General features: G+C 53.7%; 1 protein-coding gene across 1 annotated transcript in view; it reads right to left on the bottom strand.

Moving 5' to 3' along the window:
• Positions 1-2,312: 2,312 nt before the first annotated feature.
• LOC106893896 (zinc transporter ZIP11-like) overlaps positions 2,313-18,824 on the bottom strand; it is a gene marked incomplete at its 5' end in the record, with an annotated part of 65,005 nt that continues 48,493 nt past the window's right edge. Inside the window, 3 exons of the mRNA XM_014952191.1 lie at positions 2,313-3,902; positions 4,072-4,230; positions 5,777-5,875. Of these exons, the coding sequence (XP_014807677.1) occupies positions 3,824-3,902; positions 4,072-4,230; positions 5,777-5,875 (337 nt within the window). The remainder of the gene's footprint in view (positions 3,903-4,071; positions 4,231-5,776; positions 5,876-18,824) is intronic.

Raw genomic sequence — 18,824 nt, 5'->3', positions numbered from 1 at the left:
CCCCACCCAACCCTCGCAAACCACAGCCGCCTTTCGCCTTCCCCAGCATCCCCCCCCCGGCACCCACGGAGGGTCCCCCCACCCATTCCTGCTCCCTGACTCACGGCACTGCCAGGCACCCTGTCACACCAGTGTGGGGAAAAGTGTGATTTCCCTGCCCCGTTTGCACAACCGTGACCGCAGCTCCCCCCCCATCCTGGGCTGGGAAGGGAAAGAGCAGCAGCGGAGCCGGCGTCGTGCCACGGTGCCAACCTCCGTGCCCTCCACGTGCCTTGGGAGCCACCTGGCATGGAGGGGAGGCAGGGAATACAGTGGGATTTGCCCAGAGTAAAGGGGATGGGGGTTTCTCCTGGTGGGGGGGAATGGATCAACCGCATCTCCCCGAAATGAGAAGGCCAAGGCTTTGCATCAGGCACTCACCGCCCCAAATAATCCCCTCTCCAAAGCACTAATCCCCTGGCAAACACGCGTGCGGTGCCGGGCTATCAGCAGCCTCTCCAGCCACCACTTAGTCACAACTCAACACGCCCCAGGCACCTCTTCCGTGTCGCAGAGGAGTTTCCTCCTGGTCTCCTCCACCGTCTTCTCCGTGGCATTCCCTGCCCACGGCATCCCGCGGGAAAGGGGCTCCGTGGTTCAGCCTCTGAAAGAGGAAAAACAAAAAAAAAGCCCAAGAAAAGCAGGAAAATACACCCCGTGCAGCATCGCGGGGCTTTTCACAGCAATTTTGCCTGGCAAAGCTCTCCAAGCCCCAGCTCTGCACCCAGGACACCCCAGCTCACACACACCGAGCTGGGGCTGCGAAGAACTGGGGGGTTTTCCAGCTCTCAGGTCCCCCCTCCCTCATTAGCAGGGCTTGTAAAAACCCCAAACATCCCAAAAAAGCATCAGGAAGAGGCCACTTAGTCATTTTTACAGCCCATCACAAAAGCACATACAAGGATCATTTAGAAAAAGCTTTACCTTTTGAGGGTTGGGGTTCCCCTTTCTCTTCTGGGGTTGGAGGCTTTTGGATGGAGCCACGGTTGAAGTTTTCCTCCAGCCCCTGCAAAAAGTTATCACCTTTTTAAGGTAAAAACCCAGAATCTAAAGTTTTTCTATACGTGAGGCTTCACTGACAAATTAGTAGGGAGGGGGAAATCACCTGCATCGATGCTACAATTTAATATTAGGCTTCTAAGGGGCTCAAAGGAGGTTTCAAATGGGTCCAGGTAGTGCTGTGTCTCATCAGAAGGATGGACAGACAGACACCCTGTGCCTGGGCAGGGGTTTCTCCCCATTTCAGTGGGGCAGAGACACTGCCCCTGGGGAGGGACCACCCGCTGCCAGAGCCACCCCAGGACGGGGGGCAAAGCATCCCAGCATCCAGGTAAAGATTTGGGGGCCAAGCACATCCCTACTCCCCCCAAACCCATCTCCCATGGGATAACCCTCCTCTCCTCACCCCCCAGCTGGGTCTTGGCAAGAGCCAGCTCCCCCCCCAAGTGTGGTTTTGCGGGGGCTCGGCTGCCCGTTTCCATCACCTTTCCTCCAAACTCCACCTTTTCGTCAACAGCTTTGGTTTCTCCGGGGTAATTTCAGGCCTGGCCCCCGGCCAGCTTTTCAATCCCTGCCGAGGACCAGATAGATCATTTCATTCACCTCCAGGGTACAAACAGAAAGAGGAGGATTTACATACGGCGCTTTCTGCGTCGCCCTCCCCGCTGGCTCCAATGCACGTCATTATCTCAGCTGGCTACATCTGAGCAGGATTAAATGCTTTACACGATATTATCTCCCAGCAAACTGATTACAAGGCTGCCTTTAAAGGTGTAATGTGCTTTTTTTTTTTTTTTTTGTACCAGCTTCCACCACGTGCCAGAAATCAAACAGGAAAATATTACCCCCGGCCTGTGAGAAATCCCAACCCGGTGACACCCCCGAGGATTTTTTGGTTTCATATGGAGGGTTTCAGCTGAAAACTGAGGGCTAAAAGCTTTACAAACCCTCCAAAAGTGTCTAGAAAGAAGGTGAAGAGCGGCTTCTTCCCAGGAGATGCTGGTTGCGAGGGCCAAGGGCTGGTCCCTTCCCTCTCCCTGCCCCAGGGATGGCACAGACAGTTCTCACCTCCTGGTTTTGAAAAGAGGGACCCGTCACCCCAAATCTCCCCTGTGCCCCTTCTTCTTCTTCCCCAAAGAGGCTGCCCTTCCTGGTGGGGAGGGAGCACCTCTGACAAGCCAGGAATAATGAAGCTGGAGAAAAGAAAGGCAGCAGAACAGAGGGAGGAGAAGCAAAGCTCCGGCTTCATGGCATGGAAATAAATCAGTGCAACCTCTGAATTTCCCATTTATTGAAACCAATCACAGTAAAAAGGTCAAATCCATTGGCAAACAGTAGTTTCGTATCATCCAGAGTGACCCACAAATGAAGTACAAATGAAATCCAACCCAAAAAAGAATATTAATAATTAATAATAATAAAAAAAAGAACCAAACAAAAATGCATGGCTCCAGCTTAGTTTATTCAAGGCTGTTCCCTTCAGCTGCCCTTCCTGCAGCACCTCCATCTCTGGTGGGACCGAATGATGCTCCTTGACCCTCCCCATGCTCACATTCCCACTCCCCAAGAGCCTGAGATGCTGGGGGCAGCCCGGGACGATCCAGTTATTGCTGCTGAAGGGTCTCAGGAACCCTTTTTTTCGGGTTCCTAAAGCATCCTGAGCGAAGGGGGAGGTGTGGTTTGCAGCATCCTTCCCACCTGGGTGGTTTGGTCCTCACTGGAGGGTGCAGCAGGGACAGGGAGGGATGGGCAGGACCTGGAAGGGACAAATCCTGCCCGCTCCAGAGCAGCCATCCAACAAGGGATGCTCCAAAAGCAGAGGGCGAAGAGGCAGGTAGACACGGGGTGTGTTTCTGGCTCTTCAGGTGGGATAATTAATTCACCCTGATGACTTATTTCATCCTGATGCTGCTCAGGAAGAGGAGAGCTCCTGGACACCAGGACATCAGGCAGCACATCACAGACATCGTGGACAACCACACCTTGCCTTTTCAAAGAGTTTGTGCTGGAAAACACAAATATTCTTCTTTCCTGTTTTGTTTTGTTTTTTTTTTTTTCCAGAGAAAGCCTGGAGGTATTGGATATGATGCATTGGAACAAAGCTCCGCTTTGGAGAGAAATTTAGGAAAAAAATCACGTTTCCCTCATACAGACACCCCAAGAAAATTCATTTTTATTCGCCTGAACTATTTGCATCCATCCAAACTAACACCCTGGAGCACTCCCAGGGAGCAGGGGGACACAAGAGACCTGCCAGCCCGGACCTGTCACCTCAGCCCCAGTGCCTTCTGCCTGCCCTTCCAAAAATGGGTGGAAATCGAGACTCTGGAAGGAGTTTCCTCCATTCTCCATCCTTTCCACTTAACCCCAGACCAGCTTCAACACGCGACAGTGAATTTCTAATCTTCTACAGAACAAAGACGATCAAAACCCAGAGCGACCCCACAGAGACACCAGCCCAGAGCAGAGGGGACAGCACAGGGTGACCCCCAGAGCAGCCGACGTGTCCCCCAATGACCCCCCCGAGGGGAAAAGAGGAATCTGGTGGCGAAAGGAAACCAGGACCCGCGAGGAACCACCCGTATTTGTGCTTTGAAAACCATCGACATGACATTGGAGGGGAGGAAGAGATATAAAATTAGAGGAAATCAACACCAAACCAGATCCAAAAAAAAAATAATAATATATATACAAAAAAAAAGTCTAGAGGATAAACGCGTGTCCAGTTCCAAACGCCGCCGCACAAATGGCTCTGAAGTCTTCTCCTGGGGGGTGTCGCGCTGCCCTACCCCAGCCCAACATCCAGGGACATCATCACCACAAATCCCAGTATGGATGTCCAGGAAGCCAGCTTCCCGTTGCCACTGCAGGGAGAAAAGAGGCCGGTGTCAGCTCCTGGGCACCAGGACCAGCTTTTGGGATTAGGGAAGAGCTGCTTTATACCCCATCCAGGCAAGGGAAGGGATCTTCTGGAGTCCTCTGCGCTTCCCCCTGTGTCTACTGGAATTTACTGGTGGTCACCGAGGGTCTCACCTGGTCTGTGCCTCAGGGATGATGTCGTCCATCACCACGTAGACCATGGCTCCGGCGGCAAAGCCCAAGGCATAAGGGAGGAGAGGTTCTGCCACCATCACGGCGAAGGCACCGAAGATGCCGGCTAAAGGCTCCACCATCCCACTCAGCTGCCCGTACCTGTGAAAAATTGAGATTAAAAGCTACCGGGGACCCGGGGCGAAGGGTGGAACAGCCCTCCTGGGGGGTGCCAGGGCTCTGCAGCCCCCCATCCCCATCATCCTCCCAAAGGGCACCGTGTCCAGGAGGAGGTTGGCCACCTGGCCATGCCAAGCCAAGCCACTTGGATTATTTAAACAGGCAACGAAGGTGATTTTATCCTAACCTAGGTGATTTATATGTATTTTCAGTCCCTCAAGGGGCTCCAGGAGAGATGGGGAGGGACTCTGGATCAGGGAGGGGAGCCATAGGAGGAGGGGAAATGGTTTTAACCTGAAAGAGGGGAGGTTAAATGGGATTTTAGGAAGAACTTGTTTGGTGTGAGGGTGGTGAGAGCCTGGCCCAGGTTTCCCAGAGAAGCTGTGGCTGCCCCATCCCTGGAGGGGTTCAAGGCCAGGTTGAAGGGGGCTTGGAGCAACCTGGTCTGGTGGGAGGTGTCCCTGCCCAGGGCAGGGGATGGAATGAGATGATCTTAAGGTCCCTTCCAACCCAAACCATTCTGTGATTCTATTTTTCCAGGAAGGGAATTAAGGCACCATCCGATTCCTTTCCCCAGGAGCTCTGTGGGATTTGGGGATCCAGCTCATGGGCAGGGATGAGTCAGGGCGGAAATATTTAGACTAAAACTAAGGAAGAAAATTTTTATGACAAGAGTGGTGACACTGGCCCAGGTTGCCCAGAGAGATGGTGGCAATTTTTATGACAAGAGTGGTGACACTGGCCAAGGTTGCCCAGAGAGGAGGTGGTTACCCCATCCCTGGAAACACTCCAGGCCAGGATGGACGGGGCTCTGAGCAACCTGATGGAGTAGAAGATGTCCCTGCCCATAGCGGGGGGTTGGACTAGGTGGCCTTTGAATGTCCCTTCCAACCCAAACCATTCTGTGATGCTGTCACCATTTACAACCAGCACAGCTCAATCCCAAGGAGGACACCTGGCCACAGCCTCATCCACGATGAAATTCTGCTCTTCCCCCTCCTTTTCTTCCCCCCGGTGCAAGTTCCAGCACCGGCTGCACTTACGGAACGGGAGGTGGGTGGGAGGAAAAGAAAACAAAGCTTTGGGGGGAGAGGTTTCCACGCCAGCCCCCCCTGCCCTCCCATCCATCACCCGCCCCAGCACACGTGCACGGGCAGGAACGCAGCCCCGCGCTCCCGGAGTTCATGCCCTTGGCTTTTTCACCTCAAGGGAAAAAAGGAAAAGAAAAAATAATACTAATAATAATAAAAAAAGAAGTGGATTTGAAATCCAGCCCAGAGTGAAGTGAGAAAAAAATGAAATAAAATAATAATTATATTAAAAAAAACCCTGTTTAGTACAGGATCTGGGAACTCGCCACAAGGGCTCAGCTGAAGTGGGATGGGGTGACCCACGGGGACATCCCACGGGCAGCTCAGTGATGGGGCAAAGTGACCAGAGAGGGGGAGGAAATCTATGGGCACCCACTGGTGAGGAAGGGCTGGCCAAGGGGGTCCTGTGCCTGGGGGCAGAGGGGAGCTGGGCTTACCAGAACGCTTTCCACGTGGAAAATCCAGCGCCGCGCAAAGGCAGGCTGACGGCCAGACCCTCCGGGAAATTCTGAATCCCAATCCCGATTGCTAAGTTCCTACAGGAAAAAAAAACAAACACAAAAATGTTAGGTGCAAAGCTGGGAGCGCTAGGAATTAAAAAAAAAAAAAAAAAAAAGACATTATTAATGATCTGCCTTTGGAATAGGAGTGCAGCTAGCCCCGGGGCTACTCGTGCTAATATTTAACGTGAACACGGCAAACTTCATCTTCAAAGAGCTCCACGGCATTTCATCAGCGTCAGCACCAGCCCTGGGAGCGACAGGGAGCAGATGGAGGAGGAGAGACCTGTCCTGGGAGGCCCCATGAGGTGTTTCCCACCCAAGGCTCCTCAGGAGCCCCAGCATCCCTGGACCCTGGGCTTTGGGGCAGCCCCAGCTTCATGGAGCCCCAGAAGGTTGGGATTTCTCCCTCCCAGGACAGCTGGTCCCTCTCCTGTGACCTGCCCCAGCTCTCACCAACACCGTCCTCAACCATAACCCCCCTGCAGGAGCCTTACAGCCGTGGGGCTCCTCAGAAGATGATAAACCACAAGATTTCACTTTCTCTTTTTTTTTTTCCCCTCTGGCACCCCATGGAAAGGCAGCACTTGGACGTCCAGAGCTGGTCTGTCCACCAGGAAAGTGGCACAGGAGGAGGAGGTGGCTATGAGGACCATTTCTCCAGGCACAGGAGATGAAACTCCTGGTGAAGGGTGTCCATCAGGCAGACAGGGTGGCCTTGAACCCCCTTCCAAGCCAAGTCCCATGTCCCCAGGGGCAGAAAACACAACTCATAGAGCTGACAGCCACGGGAAAGACCTCAGAGGTGCAAAGGGATGTTCCAGGGCAGGTTTTTTTGGTGAAAACCAGGAAATTGGGAGGTGGGGTTTTTTTCATTCGCTCAAGGACCAGAAACGTTGCAAAGACCAAACCAAAAGGGGCTCGTTTTTTTATGGGGTGGGCTTCTCTGGCTGAGCGAACCTGAGGGCGAACGATCCCTCCTTCCCCACTTGGAGCCTTTGGTGGCTCTGCTGGTGGACCCAGTTGTGGCCCATCCCTGGGGGGACACCGAGAGCGTGACCATCCCCAGGGGGGAGCTCAAAGCTCCAGCTGGGCTGTGACTTGCCCCCGGCTCCGAGCCGGACCCCGGCGCCTCTCCACGAGGTCAGTTCTTCCTTTGCCAGCAGCCGAAAGCTCCCTTTGCTCCTTTAAACACTTGTTTCCTATTAGTAAAATAAGACTGGTGAGAAAAACCTCTCCGGGTTGTTTAAACTTCTACCAGGGTTTACAGAGAGGGGAGGGGAAGGGGGAGAGGCTGTGGGTTTCCCTGACCGGGACAGGCTATTACAATCAAAAACATTATTCAAGGGAAAGAGAGAGAGAGAACGGAGGGGGGAAAAACATCCCTTTTAGAAAACACTGGAGCCGCTGTCTCTGCGCTGGGGTGGTGGTTTTTTTTTCTCTCCCCCCCTCCTTCCCTCGCCGTCGCACAAAGCAGCTATTACTGGCCCCGACCACAACAAATTAACGGGGTGGGAGAGGGAGGTGTGAATGGAGGGGTCTGGAGGGGAAGGGAGAGGAGCCCCCCCCTCATCCCCGATCCTGCCGGGAAGGGGGGAACCCCACGCTGACCCCTTGCCCTGCATCAGCCCGAGGGGCAGAGGGAAAGGGATTTTATCCCAGAGAAAGATCCATTGGGAGAAGCCCAGATGGGTGGGTTTGTCCTGGTTCCCCTCCTGCCCTCCTTCCCTCCCACCCACACCCCTGGCAAAACCCATCGGGGCTCCCCAAAAGCAAGAACCAACCCCAACCCCATCGCCTGGGCCACCAGCATCCACGCTCCATGGGATGGATCAACAGCAGGGAGGCAGCAACGTGTGTCCCTGGTCACGAAAGGGATTTTATCCCGGGAAAAGATCTGGCGGGAGAAGCCCAGATGGGTGGGTTGGTGCTGGTTCCCCTCCTGCCCTCCCTCCCTCCCACCTACACCCCTGGCAAAACCCATTGGGGCTCCCCAAAAGCAAGAACCGACCCCAACCCCATCGCCTGGGCCACCAGCATCCACACTCCATGGGATGGGTCAACAGCAGGGAGGCAGCAATGTGTGTCCCTGGTCACCTCTTGGCCTCCTGTCCCTCCACTGCCCCACAAAGGTCTTCTGCTCGCCCAGCCCCTAGGACCTCTCCTTCCTCCAACCCTTCCTCCCGCCTGAACAACTCTTGGGCTTTGGGGCCTTTCGAGCGTCCCCTTCCCAGGGACACTAATGTCATCAGGGTGAGGACGACTCCGTGACACCGTGGAGGCCGGGAACACGTCAGCCTTCCTATTTGCTTTGCCTTGGTTCACTGCACGGAGGCCACCTCTGTTTGCCCAACGCAGCGTCTCGGGAGATGTCCGGGTGCGAAGGCAAAGCACATTTACCTCCGATGCCCCAACTGTGAAATAAAACCATCCCCCGGGACGTTCCTCTCCCCCCCCCCCCCGTCGCCGCCGAGCCCCACACACCTCACACCTTCTCCACAGCTCCCGTGTGGAGCTGACGGCAACGGGGCTGGAGAGAAAGGGAGGGAATCAAAGCTGCATTGTGTACCGGGAAAACAAAGGCCTCCTTATTACGGAAATAGGTGGGGATTCTTGGAAGGCTTCCCCCGACTGCAAAGAAGCACATTGTAAAACAGATGCACAAAGAGAGACCAGAGCAGCCTGGGCCAGGGAGAGATGAAGCTCCGGAGCCAGGGGGAGATGAAGCTCCGGGGCCACAGGGAGATGAAGCTCCGGGTGCCCAGGGTGGGCTATGGGACACAGAGGGGACGATGATGGGGACACGAGCCAAGGTAGCCAGGGGGATGGTCATCAGAATGAAATGTTTGGAGACATCAAGGGCTCTGAGGCAAGGAAGGTGGGGAATAACGGACAGAGAAGTGTCAAGCAGGTCCCAGCTGGTCTGACGGGTCACCAGTGTCACCAGGCAGAAGACACAGTGCAGAGGAGGATGATAACCAGGGGCTCAGCCCCAACCTACAGACGGGCACCGACGGAAAGAGAGAGCAGCCCAGAGGAAACCACACCAGATTCTGCCCAGGGATGTGCATGTCCCATTAGTGGCTCTGCCACCAGCACCCTGAGGTGGCAATGTCACTCAGGTGTCTCTGTGCTTGGGCACAGAGGACTCAGGTTGCCCATCGAGGACCAGAGACCCAACACCCGTTGGACAGGTTACCTTGCCCAGCTCTGCCTCAACTTCCCCGTCTGCAAAAAGGCAGCGAGGACAGAGATGTCCTCCATAACCTTCTCGATCCGGGAACACCAACACCACTAGGACACGTGCCATCTACAGGAGAGCTCTGCGATGCTGGGATGGGTCTGCCCTTGCATCGGCTCATCCTCTTCTGCAGCAGAGCCCAGTGTTATGGTTTTAAGGAAGAAAAGATAAAACCGTGGCATCCTGGCAGAGCTCCACCGAGGACCAGCTCCTCATGGTGAGAAGGAAAGACTCCGCGTCCCCCAGGAACGTACCGGGGCTGGACCTCCTACCCCCAGCTCGCCTGCCAACTGCAATGGCACCACGCTGGGAGACTCCAAGTTCACTTTCAAAAAAAAGTTGGCATCTCTGCATATTTGCAAGGTCAAGGCACAGAAAGCCTTCTATAAGCCTAAACCCTTGTTTTCAAGGGCCTATTCTTTTACAAACTGATTATGAAAGCAGGCTACATATTCTTAACAAGCCCCTTTTCACTACGGCTTTCAATTCCCTCCAGTGTATAATGTGCATGTGTATTCTTGCATGGCAGGCCCTTACATACTGTTTTGATTGTTATCGTCTTGCCATGAAAGGGCCGATTGTTTTGGGTTCCCAAGATTACATCATGGCTCCCAACTCGGGCCGCCCCGTCGAGGTGTTTGATCAGGGCTGGCAGGTGGGAAGGAGCTCAGCGGGGCCCTCGGCGTTTCCCCATACCTGCCCTACCTGTTCCACACAGCTGCCAGCACGCTCTGCCCCAGCTTTACTGGGGGCTGTCACGCAAGGAGGTGGCCAGGGAGCTACAGGGGGGGAAGAAGGGGTGGCCACTGTCCCCCCCCAGCCAGCCCCGATGGCCACCAGACCATGCTTCAGTCCTCAAGAAGAGCCCGACCCACCTTTAAAATCCACATTTTAAAGGCCAAATCTACAAAGGCAGGTGGGAGGATGTCACTCCCGCAGATTTGTCCTTCGATAACGCAGTATCTTTCATCTCAAACACTCAAAACCATTAAAAGGAAAAAAAAAAAAAAAAGGGAAAAAAACCCAACGGAGTAGGGGGGAGAAGCAATATGAAGACAAAAGCCCTAAACTATTCCTGTACTTTTTTTCCAAGAAAACACATTAAACATGCTATTATCACAACTATTATTCCAGCGTCTCAGAGACTCCCTTCTCTATAATCTACAGGTGTTTTATTAAACTGTGATGTATACAGCTCAATGAGATAACAAATCTATGCAAGCAATATATGAATGATAGTAAAAGACAAAGTAAAATATCTCCTGTGAGAAGGTAGCTTAAATAACTTACTTATTCAGTAGCTTTCATGTGAAACATATTAACCAGACAGACACTAAAAATGAAGGGTACTTATGACTGAGACAACACAAAATTCAGTGTCATGGATATAGCAGCATAAGTACCACCTTTTTTCATAGTTTTTACAGCATGATTGAAACTAAGTTTACATAGAGCCATCAATTTGAGAATCTAGATCAAATTTCATTTACATAAGTAGGCTCCAAGTAACCTAAAGCTAAATGCAAACAGTAGTGTTATCTGTAGTTTGTCCTGTGATAAATAGGAGAAAATCCCAATAGGAAAAAAGGCCTGTATCCCCCCCCAGCTGCTTGCCCCTTTTGGCCCCACTCCTCGGTAGCCACTTCCTTGCCCCTTCCCATCCCTTCCCAGTCTGTGGCTGGGCTCCTCGGCGGCGTGTGGCCGGGGCTGTGTCACATCTGCTCTCCTGGCCCCCCGCCAGCCTCCAACACACCCCGCTCCGCACCCGCACGCCGTAAACATTTACAATTTTAGGAAATTTTACCCTTAATTTATCCCAAAGGTGCGTACGCTGAGTTCAAAGTCATAAAACCCGCTCTCCCCACCCCCCTTACCCCCCTACCCCCAGCAACTGCAGCAGCCGGGATGTGAACTTTGGCTGAAGAGCAAGAAATTCTCCACTTTTCCCCACACAAATCCCCACCGGTCCCAGACCTAGTCCAGGAGGGGGCTTGTCACCCACCCCCCCATCTCTGGGAACCCTCAGCTTTGGGTGGGCAGGAGGGGGTCGTTATCGTTACGGCTTAATTGGCTGAGGAACCTGGGGACTGGCACAAGAAGGTGGCCAAGCCTCAGAGGCAGCTGGCCATGGGTGCAAGAGCATCCCATGAGACACAAGGAGCAAAGAAGGCTCTTGGCTCTGGGTACCAGGCTCTGCCAGCCCGGGCTCAGGTGCTCCATGGGGATGGAGCATCTTCTTCCCATCCCAGCAAAGCCAGGGGGGCTCAGCCCAAAGGCCACGATTCCAGACACCCCAACATGAGCAAGTTCAAAACCTCGACATGATGCAGGGGTGGCAATAGGTGACAGGAGCCGTGGCTGTGCCAGGCTGGCTGGTGGCCGTGGCTCTGCTGTGGCAGGCACGTATCTGATCGCTCGGTCACACGAGGGGGGGGGTCCCATTGTCTGGGGGCTATTTATTCCTTCGGGGTTTCCAAATCTTTGTTCTTATCTATCTGCCCGGTTATTTCTGCAACTGTTTGATTTATGAGTCAGACTCACGCAGCACAGGGTAGAAGTTCACGTCTCCCCCGATCGGGGAAGCACAAAGACACGTTTCATGAGCTCGGCGCGTTCCTGCTCTCTCCTCTTTTTGGCCACGTCCTGACCCCGGCAGGAAACTCTGGGGGAGCCCCGGTGCTCCCTCCTGCTGCCAGGAAAGAGTGGGAACACGACCTGTGAGCGCAATCATAGGATGGTCAGAGTTGGAAGGGATCTTAAAGATCATCCAGTTCCAACCCCCTGCCCTGGGCAGGGACACCTCCCACCAGCCCAGGTTGCTCCAAGCCCCCTCCAACCTGCCCTTGAACCCCTCCAGGGATGGGGCAGCCACAGCTTCTCTGGGTAACCTGGGCCAGGCTCTCACCACCCTCACACCAAAGTTCTTCCCCACATCTCAGCTCCATCTCCCCTCTTCCAATTTAAAACCCTTACCCGTTGTCCTGTCACTCCACTCCCTGACACAGAGTCCCTCCCCAGCTCTCCTGTAGCCCCTTCAGATATTGGGAGGCTGCTCTAAGGTCTCCCCGGAGCCTTCTCTTCTCCAGGCTGACCAACCCCAGCTCTCTCAGCCTGTCCTCGCAGCAGAGTTTCTCCAGCCCTCTGAGCATCTTTGTGGCTCTCTGCTCCAACAGGGCACGTAATGAAAAGCAGAATCCTTTGCAAAGCCGGATTTCCATTAGCTAAAATATCAGCAGATACTTGAAATGAATGAAGACATCACTTCCCGTTCTCAGCATCGCTTCCCCATCGTGTTGACGGGGGTTCAATTTGCGCCCGAGGAAAGGGACCAGCACAAATCCCAATTATTCCCAGCTCTGACCCCAGCGACATCACCCACACACAAACTGGACACCAGGAGCAGGTCCCCAGCTCTGCCCAGCCAGGAGGGAAGGGGGGATCTGGCCCGGGATGGGACGATGCCCCCCGGCGTGGGTGAACCCCAGGAGATGCTCAGCCCCCAAGATGGGGCTCATGGAGCCGGGAGCTGCCTCAGTTTCCCCCTTCCTACAATAAGGCAGCATTAAAAAGCTGTGGGACATCTCTCCTTGCTGTTATTCACCACGTCTTTCCTTTTTCAGAGGGAATTTGGAGAAAAGCTCAGCATCATTAGAGGCCACCCCGAGCCCAGCAGACACCCAGCTCCCGAGCACCCTGGAAATGCCACCAAAAGCAGAACAACGACAACCATGAAAAGCCAAATCTGCCGGGATGGCGAGAGCTCACACCTCGTCACAGCCCGCTCCTGAGGGTGACGGCTTGGGCAGAAATATCTCCATTTTTGAGCAGAAACCAAGAAAATCCTTCCACCGAGGAGCCACAGGCAGCACCTTCCAACTCCAACCATCCCCAGGAGGTTTCAATTAAGACCCTACAAGTCAGGAGTATCTATTTTTAAATACTTTCGGAAGACCCTCCTGCGAGACCTCGTTAACTCTATTTTAAACCATGTCAGGCTGCAGATCATTTAGATTTTTACATATTCATAAATAAAGCAGGATTTAACGATGCGGCTGCATTGATCTCGGGTAGGGCTAGAGCTGGAGGGAGATATAGAACCTTATAAAGCTTCTTAAAATATTTTAAAGAAAAAAATGAAACGCACACCGAGAAGCTGGGTGGTCTAAAAGCAGGGCTGGGATTAGGGCCCACCTATAAAAATTCCCAATAACACCCCCCAATTAATGTTTATAGCCTCATGCAAAAACGCCAACCCACCCCCCTTTGTACAAATCTTCAAATCATAAGCACATCTCACATGTAAAACAATTTTCTACGCCGTGGAAATCTCAGCTCAAATAACAGGGTTTTTAGGAAGTGTTGGGGGAGGGGGAAATTTTAGGGTTTTTTTTTTCTCTTGTCCTCCAGAGCCCAGCAGCCCCCCATGGGGAAACACAAGCCTTGAGCAAGGGAAGGATGGATGGAAGGGCAGAAGGATGAGTGCTTTTAATAAAGACACTATTATTCTTCCCTGTTAGGGAGTGAAAAGAACCTGAAGGGAATCGAAGCCCAGCTATATGAATAGATTAAAGAGATATATATATATTTTATATATATATATTTCAGTCCTTTCTCAGGCATCTGCAGTAACAGGATGACGGAGCTCAGCATCCCACCCATTCCCACCCAGCCCCGGGACAGAGCTGGTAGCAGGGATGCACAGAGTGGTCCCCAAACGATTCCTGATCATCCACCTGATGGGGATCATCAACCAAGAGAAAAATTAAAAGTACTGAAAGGGTTTCTCCCCGTCCCTCTCCTGCAGCATCGCTGGTAAAACGCACCAGGGGAGAGCGTGAAAAAGCACCAGAGCGGCTCCTTTATGCAGCCCAGAAAACCTGGAACTAAACAATTTACTAACAGCTGTAGCTATAAAAGGGCCCATTATCGCATCGTGTCCAGTAACAATGTCTTCATTCAAATTGCTTCCCCTCCTCGGAGGATTTATTTTTAAACCAGGCTGTTGGAGGGAGGAACGAACAGGGCCACTGGGGCTGCACAGCCCCAACCTGGTGTTCAACCAGAGCCTTGTTTGGCCTTATCTTGATAAGATAAAGGGGGATAATGGCTTTTTCTTTCTCTGCTTTTGTTTTTTTCCATGGCCTCTTTCTTTCATTCTAAGGTGAACAGGAACAGGAAGGGTGCACTTTGCCCACCAAACGCTGGGGCAGGAGGAGCCTTTGTGGTGAGGTTCTGGAGGACACCAGATTGCAGGGGTTTGGGGTCAATTGCAGGGGTTTGGGGCCAGGAAGGGAGCAGTGCCTGATGTTTATTCCCATGGGAATGGGGACCAGGTTCAAGGGCAAGCCCTCAGGCAGCCCCAGCTCCCCTCCTGACTAACCCATCCTCTGCAGCATCGTTATCCAGCCTCCAGCCAGAGCATCCCACACAGCCTGGACCACCATGGAGAGCCAGGACCCCCTTTGTGGTCCTGCCCGGCTCTGGGAGCCTCCCCAGCTGCTCTCCTGCAAAACACCAGAGTGTGATGCAGACACCCAACACGGCTGCAATGAAACCCATGAGTGCTTCACCTCCAACACGGGGCAAGGGATGAGCCATGACCCCAGGGAAGCATCATAGAGCGTTTGTTAAGAGCAGGAAGGACACATACCTGTTGGAGTAGGTCCAGAAGAGGCCATGGAGATGCTGGGAGGGCTGGAGCCCCTCTGCTGTGGGGACAGGCTGAGAGAGTTGGGGGGTTCAGCCTGGAGAAGAGAAGGCTCCGGGGAGACCTTAGAGCCCCTTCCAGTCCCTCAAGGGGCTCCAGGAGAGATGGGGAGGGACTCTGGATCAGGGAGGGGAGCCATAGGATGAGGGGGAAGGGTTTGACACTGAAAGAGGGGAGATGGAGATGAAATCTCAGGAATAAATTCCTTACTGGGAGGGTGGTGAGAGCCTGGCCCAGGTTGCCCAGAGAAGCTGTGGCTGCCCCATCCCTGGAGAGGGTCAAAACCAGGTTGGAGGGGGCTTGGAGCAACCTGGGCTGGTGGGAGGTGTCCCTGCCCAGGGCAGGGGGTGGAATGAGATGATCTTTAAGGTCCCTTCCAACCCAAACCATTCTGTGATTCTACGATTCAGCAGCTTCAGCTCATGGGTTCTTGCAAACTTAGAGCTGAAGCCTTCTCTTACAAAGCCACCAAGGGTAGCTTAGGCCATTGCAGCACCCAGACACAGCTCGGCCAGAAGCCATTCAGTTGGCCAACAGCACACCCAGGGGAAGGGCTGGGGAGCTCCTCAAAGCCCTTTGGTGCGGGGGAGAGGAGCCAAAGAGCTCCACGTTGGAGCTGCTCCGGGCATCTCTTGTCCCTCAGGCTGTATCTGCAGATGCAGTGACCACCAGAGAAAGAGAAGAAAAGCACGCGTTACACAGACTTTCCACTCAGCCAGATGTTGTTTGGGAGCCCAGCTGTCTCTCCTAAGCATTACAAATCAACCAAAAACCCTCCTCGGTCTAGACACTTGAGTAAGGGAGAAGGAAGAAGTGAGAGAGAAGAGGAGGGGAGACTATTTACACAGCGGGTGATGTAAACGCGAGCAGCTGGCAAGGGATTCGCAGCCAACAGCCCGGCTCCCGGCCAAGCTATGGAGACCTCCCTGCTGACTTGGGAGGTCTTCTCCTCCTCCAGCCCGGGGCAATAAATAAGGCTGCAGCACCCATCCAGCCCCAGGAACCAGCAGAGACTGGGCTCCCAAGGGCTTTCAACCAGCCTGTTTCGGAGAAGGGACAGGCAAAGGAAGAAGAAGGGGTGTTGCCACCAAACCTGCCATCACCAAGGTGGCCGAGGAGCCTCCAAGATGCAGACACAAGCCACGGAGCCCGAGGGATTCTGCTCCACCACTTTGGGCAGGTTTTCCCTGCTGAGGCACTGACTTGGAGCAACTTGAGTTTTGGTTTCTGAATTTCAGGAGGAGCACAAAGCACCCGTTTTCACTAGAAACCCTTCACCTCCTGCCGTTTGGCTGCTTTTGGAAGATGCTCCCCACCTCCTTCACCCCCTGCCTGGCTCCTCTCAGGTCCCCAGCAGCCAGTGCACGGCTCTGCTCCATGATTCCCTCCTGGGGGTCTCCACATGTTCCCCCACAGCATCATCAGAAAGAGCTGCTGCCCCAAAACACAGCCCTGCCATGGAGACCCACCCCGGGCCAGCCAAGTGCCCGTCTGTGGGACTCAGAGAGATCTTCCAAAAAGCATCTTCCAAAAAGCATCCCCCCCGCGCTGGTGCATGGAGCTGGGGGGGGAATGGACCCATCCCGACCTCCACAGCCTGGCAGGAGGCAGGACCAGCATCTCCAGGCCAAGATAAACCCTTCAAGACGTGGTTTGCTGCCAAGAACTACCGAGGAGCTGCTGGAGCCCTGCCTGAAGGCAGCTGCGGATCCGAGGGGGGCTCTCTTTGCCAGGAGGGCTCAGCTCCCCCCACCTCTGCTCAACAGCAGGACACAAGCATCTTCCCACCACCCATCCATCACCCGGGGGACACGCAGCACTGCGAGGGGCTTTGCTGGGGTCCAGAGACCTGGTTTGCACCGGGCAAAGTCACCTCCAGAGATTTAAACTCACCCTGACCCCTGGGTTGCTGTGAGCAAACTGAGCTACCGTGTTTTTTGAGGAGCAGGAAAAGGTTTGCACCTTGTTCCCCATCCCAGGAGTGGAAAACAAGGTCACTGGTGTCTCCACATCGGGGACCAATGATTTAACTGGTTCACCCCAGATTAACCAGCACCAAAATGGGAGGTGGGTCCATCTGCAGGAGCACAGACTACCCAGGCGCTGCAGGAGAACATGTGCTTTCCTGGTGTGGAAAACATCTTTGGTAGCTTTGAAGGCAGCTCAACAAAAACACCAGAGCCCCCTCAGCCTTCCCACCGCGGGGTTTCTGCCCATCCCACAAACACAAAGATGCTGGGAGCCATGGGAGCTGCTCCAGGAGAGGCTGGACACGCTGCTGTGCTTGGTGTCACCCCCGTGGTGTTATTCCCACAGATAATTTTTCTTGGATACAGGACAAAGCCAGGACATCAGGATGGGTCTGGCTTCTGTCTGTTGGTATTTGAAGTCTGTTTGTCATGGATAAGGAGTGGGAAGGGTGGCTACCTTGCTCCACAGGCCGTGGCCATCCTTGCACCCAGGGCTACTCCGTCAAATCTCACCCACACCACAACCCAAGTGTGCCAAAACCATCCTGCAGCGTCTCCTAAGGTGTCAAACAGGAACCGGGAAGCTCCATCCGAGATCAGAGACTCTGGGAAAGGCCCCGGGAGGGGGAAGCACCAGGAAAGGCGCTGCCTGGTCCCTCACAGTTCCACAAACATCTCCAGGGGTGGGGGGAAATGGTTGGAGCCCACCTCACCCGGCTTCCCAGGCACCCGCTTCCTTTTCCCAATGGCCAAGAGCAGCTGTAATATCTGTTTTCAATAAAACATCATTTTCTGATGGGCCAAGAGAGGATCACAAGGCTTTGGCAGGAGGTCCATCAGCTGTGCCACCACGGCAGGGTGAGCACGGGGCGTCCATCCCCTCGCTCCAAACCAAAACTCTGGGTCTCTTGGCAAGCGATGGAGGAAAGCACCTTCCAAACACCCCCATGCCTTCTTTTACCCAGCACTGAGACCTGCTCTTCTGCCTAAAGTGTGCATTTCTTCTCTTCAAGCCAATCTGCACATGTGAAAATGGGGACATCTGCATCCTACGTTTCTGATGGGAAGATGCTGTCACCACCAGTGGGAACCTCACCTCCTCTCCTCTCCTCCTCTCTCCTCTCCTCTCCCACTGAGCTTCACCAGCCACGATGAGAAACGCAGCAGCTGAGGAGCCACAGTCCCGTTTCGTGGCCCACCAAACCCTTCCAACACCACCTTCTCCTCCAGAGCACCAACACTGGGGAAAACACACTTTGGTACTATCCCCACCGTTCTCCAAAGCAAAGCCCTGGAGAAACCCACCCAGCTTGTGATCTCTCACTTAGTAATAAACACCTGCCTGCAGGACAGGCTAATTAAAAGTGCTTAATAAGCATCTTTCAAGAGTTTGGTTTCCTAGCTGGGCTTTGTGCTGCGCTGTCAGCCCCAGGAAAGGTGGAAATCCCCATCCAGCCCCACCTCCCCCACCAGGGGGGTTTTTCCCATCAGGTGTGTCTCTGCACAGCCCTGAGCTCATAAAGAGCTCGGGATTCGACCCCCACCCCGTTTTGATCCTACCCCAACAGCCCCTTTATTACCCCACTGTGGATCTAGTCATAAGTGAGCGGCAGAGATTGCGTGTGTGTGCGTAAGGAGACAGAAACCCCAGCGTGTCTTCTGCTGTCTCTCAGACCACAATGATTTCCATTCATTCAAAGAAAACACAGTATAAAATTTTTGCCTGGTTTCAATCTCCGTACATTAATCAAGCCTTTTCTCTCTTTTTTTTTTTCTCTTTTTTTTTTTTTCCAGCCTGAGAGACGCAGCGTGGGAGGCACAGGCTGTCCCATGAAATAATATTTTCCGAGCCATACTCAAAGTCTGCCTGTCAACCCGAAGCCTCTTTTCTGTCTGTTTTACCAAAGCTGGACAGGAAACAATCTGTGGGCACAACAGATCAAAACAAGGCCAGCATTCCCAGCAAAAGGGCCCATGAATGGGAACCATTGTGCTGCGGTGGAGGAAACATCACCATCAGCATCAGAGGAGGTGGGGGGGGGGGGAGAAAATAATAATATATCTGTT

This window comes from Calidris pugnax, unplaced genomic scaffold, assembly GCF_001431845.1.
Source record: "Calidris pugnax isolate Ruff unplaced genomic scaffold, ASM143184v1 scaffold206, whole genome shotgun sequence".
In the NCBI taxonomy this organism is placed as follows: domain Eukaryota; kingdom Metazoa; phylum Chordata; class Aves; order Charadriiformes; family Scolopacidae; genus Calidris; species Calidris pugnax.
Note: the sequence above shows the minus strand (reverse complement) of the source record. Positions and strands in the feature narration are given on the sequence as shown.